The sequence below is a fragment of the Polyodon spathula genome, chromosome 45 (assembly GCF_017654505.1).
Source record: "Polyodon spathula isolate WHYD16114869_AA chromosome 45, ASM1765450v1, whole genome shotgun sequence".
Classification (NCBI taxonomy): Eukaryota; Metazoa; Chordata; class Actinopteri; order Acipenseriformes; family Polyodontidae; genus Polyodon; species Polyodon spathula.
In genome coordinates this window covers 1,703,404-1,706,789 of record NC_054578.1, presented here as the reverse complement: position 1 = coordinate 1,706,789, position 3,386 = coordinate 1,703,404, and the positions used below count along the sequence as shown (strand labels likewise).

The window sequence follows — 3,386 nt, the reverse complement described above, 5'->3', positions numbered from 1 at the left end:
TTCTGCTACCTGAGTTCCTCTTTTTCGAGCTCCTGAATCCCAGGTAAGGGTCGAGAACTCCAGGCCGTGGCTAGAGCGTCCGTGCTCACCTACTACCGAAGATCAGTCATCCTGACTGTCCAGTCAGACAGGTACAAGCAACAACCACAATACGCTCACACCTGAGACACAGGACACACGGACAGACAACACTCTCATCTCTAATCAGGGGCCAGCGCTGGACTCGGGATCTCATCATTATCACTGTCTAGCCTGTCTATTGAAAGACATATTAGAGGGTCTGGAAAATCTGTCTCGCTGGGAGAGAGGAGAGAGAGGAGGAGAGAGAGAGAGAGAAAGAAAGAGAAGGAGAGAGACAATAAAATCAGGTTCTAGCGAAAGTATATTAAAAGAATTTCAGAGGCTGATCTCACTCAGGATCAGGAAGTAGCCGAAGTAATATTAGATAATGAGAGGAGAGAGGGATAGAGAGAGTCTAGAGGAGAGATTATAGAGAGACAGGAGAGAGGAGAGAGGAGAGAGAAAGAGAGAAGTAGAGAGAGAGATTATAGAGAGAGGAGAGAGGAGAGAGAGAGGAGAGGAGAGAGAGAGAGATGAGAGAGAGAGAGAGGAGAGAGAGAGAGGAGAGGTCTGCTACCTGAGGTTCATCTTGTGAGTGCTGAATCCCAGGTAAGGGTCGAGGACCAGGCTGGTGGCGAGATCGTCCGTCTCACACAACTCGAGAGCTGTCATCCTGCAACTGTCCATTCCAACAGAGTACAGCACAACCACATACTGTCCACCTGAGACACAGGACACAGGACAGAGGACTGACTCTCATCAATATCAGGGTCTAGCGCTGTATATTATAAAGACATTTCAGAGGGCTGGGTCTCATCAATATCAGGGTCTAGTGCTGTATATTATAAAGACATTTCAGAGGGCTGGGTCTCATCAATATCAGGGTCTAGCGCTGTATATTATAAAGACATTTCAGAGGGTTGGATCTCATCAATATCAGGGTCTAGCGCTGTATATTATAAAGACATTTCAGAGGGCTGGGTCTCATCAATATCAGGGTCTAGCGCTGTATATTATAAAGACATTTCAGAGGGCTGGATCTCATCAATATCAGGGTCTAGTGCTGTATATTATAAAGACATTTCAGAGGGCTGGGTCTCATCAATATCAGGGTCTAGCGCTGTATATTATAAAGACATTTCAGAGGGCTGGGTCTCATCAATATCAGGGTCTAGCGCTGTATATTATAAAGACATTTCAGAGGGCTGGGTCTCATCAATATCAGGGTCTAGCGCTGTATATTATAAAGACATTTCAGAGGGCTGGATCTCATCAATATCAGGGTCTAGTGCTGTATATTATAAAGACATTTCAGAGGGCTGGATCTCATCAATATCAGGGTCTAGCGCTGTATATTATAAAGACATTTCAGAGGGCTGGGTCTCATCAATATCAGGGTCTAGTGCTGTATATTATAAAGATATTTCAGAGGGCTGGATCTCATCAATATCAGGGTCTAGTGCTGTATATTATAAAGACATTTCAGAGGGCTGGATCTCATCAATATCAGGGTCTAGTGCTGTGTATTATAAAGACATTTCAGAGGGCTGGATCTCATCAATATCAGGGTCTAGCGCTGTATATTATAAAGACATTTCAGAGGGCTGGATCTCATCAATATCAGGGTCTAGTGCTGTATATTATAAAGACATTTCAGAGGGCTGGATCTCATCAATATCAGGGTCTAGTGCTGTATATTATAAAGACATTTCAGAGGGCTGTGTCTCATCAATATCAGGGTCTAGCGCTGTATATTATAAAGACATTTCAGATGGCTGGTCTCATCAATATCAGGGTCTAGTGCTGTATATTATAAAGACATTTCAGAGGGCTGGATCTCATCAATATCAGGGTCTAGCGCTGTATATTATAAAGACATTTCAGAGGGCTGGATCTCATCAATATCAGGGTCTAGCGCTGTATATTATAAAGACATTTCAGAGGGCTGGATCTCATCAATATCAGGGTCTAGTGCTGTATATTATAAAGACATTTCAGAGGGCTGGATCTCATCAATATCAGGGTCTAGTGCTGTATATTATAAAGACATTTCAGAGGGCTGGATCTCATCAATATCAGGGTCTAGCGCTGTATATTATAAAGACATTTCAGAGGGCTGGATCTCATCAATATCAGAGTCTAGTGCTGTATATTATAAAGACATTTCAGAGGGCTGGATCTCATCAATATCAGGGTCTACTGCTGTATATTATAAAGACATTTCAGAGGGCTGGATCTCATCAATATCAGGGTCTAGTGCTGTATATTATAAAGACATTTCAGAGGGCTGGATCTCATCAATATCAGGGTCTAGCGCTGTATATTATAAAGACATTTCAGAGGGCTGTATCTCATCAATATCAGGGTCTAGTGCTGTATATTATAAAGACATTTCAGAGGGCTGGATCACATCAATATCAGGGTCTAGTGCTGTATATTATAAAGACATTTCAGAGGGCTGGATCTCATCAATATCAGGGTCTAGTGCTGTATATTATAAAGACATTTCAGAGGGCTGGATCTCATCAATATCAGGGTCTAGTGCTGTATATTATAAAGACATTTCAGAGGGCTGGATCTCATCAATATCAGGGTCTAGAGCTGTATATTATAAAGACATTTCAGAGGGCAATATGGATCTCATCAATATCAGGGTCTAGTGCTGTATATTATAAAGACATTTCAGAGGGCTGGATCTCATCAATATCAGGGTCTAGTGCTGTATATTATAAAGACATTTCAGAGGGCTGTGTCTCATCAATATAAGGGTCTAGTGCTGTATATTATAAAGACATTTCAGAGGGCTGGATCTCATCAATATCAGGGTCTAGTGCTGTATATTATAAAGACATTTCAGAGGGCTGGATCTCATCAATATCAGGGTCTAGCGCTGTATATTATAAAGACATTTCAGAGGACTGGATCTCATCAATATCAGGGTCTAGTGCTGTATATTATAAAGACATTTCAGAGGGCCACAGATTAGTAATAGTCCCTAAGATCGCGACAATAATAAATTCAATTTTAAGAGGGCTGGATCTCATCAATATCAGGGTCTAGCGCTGTATATTATAAAGACATTTCAGAGGGCTGTGTCTCATCAATATCAGGGTCTAGTGCTGTATATTATAAAGACATTTCAGAGGGCTGGATCTCATCAATATCAGGGTCTAGCGCTGTATATTATAAAGACATTTCAGAGGGCTGGATCTCATCAATATCAGGGTCTAGTGCTGTATATTATAAAGACATTTCAGAGGGCTGTGTCTCATCAATATCAGGGTCTAGCGCTGTGTATTATAAAGACATTTCAGAGGGCTGGATCT

At 41.6% G+C, this 3,386-nt stretch overlaps 1 protein-coding gene across 1 annotated transcript in view; it reads right to left on the bottom strand.

Annotated features, from left to right (window-relative positions):
* The window catches only part of kmt5c (lysine methyltransferase 5C), a gene marked incomplete at its 3' end in the record, with an annotated part of 5,474 nt that extends 4,742 nt beyond the window's left edge, over positions 1–732 (bottom strand). The window contains exons 1-2 of the mRNA XM_041237546.1: positions 638–732; positions 146–161 (exon numbers count right to left, since the gene is read on the bottom strand). Coding sequence (XP_041093480.1) covers positions 146–161; positions 638–732 — 111 coding nt within the window. The remainder of the gene's footprint in view (positions 1–145; positions 162–637) is intronic.
* Positions 733–3,386: the final 2,654 nt, after the last annotated feature.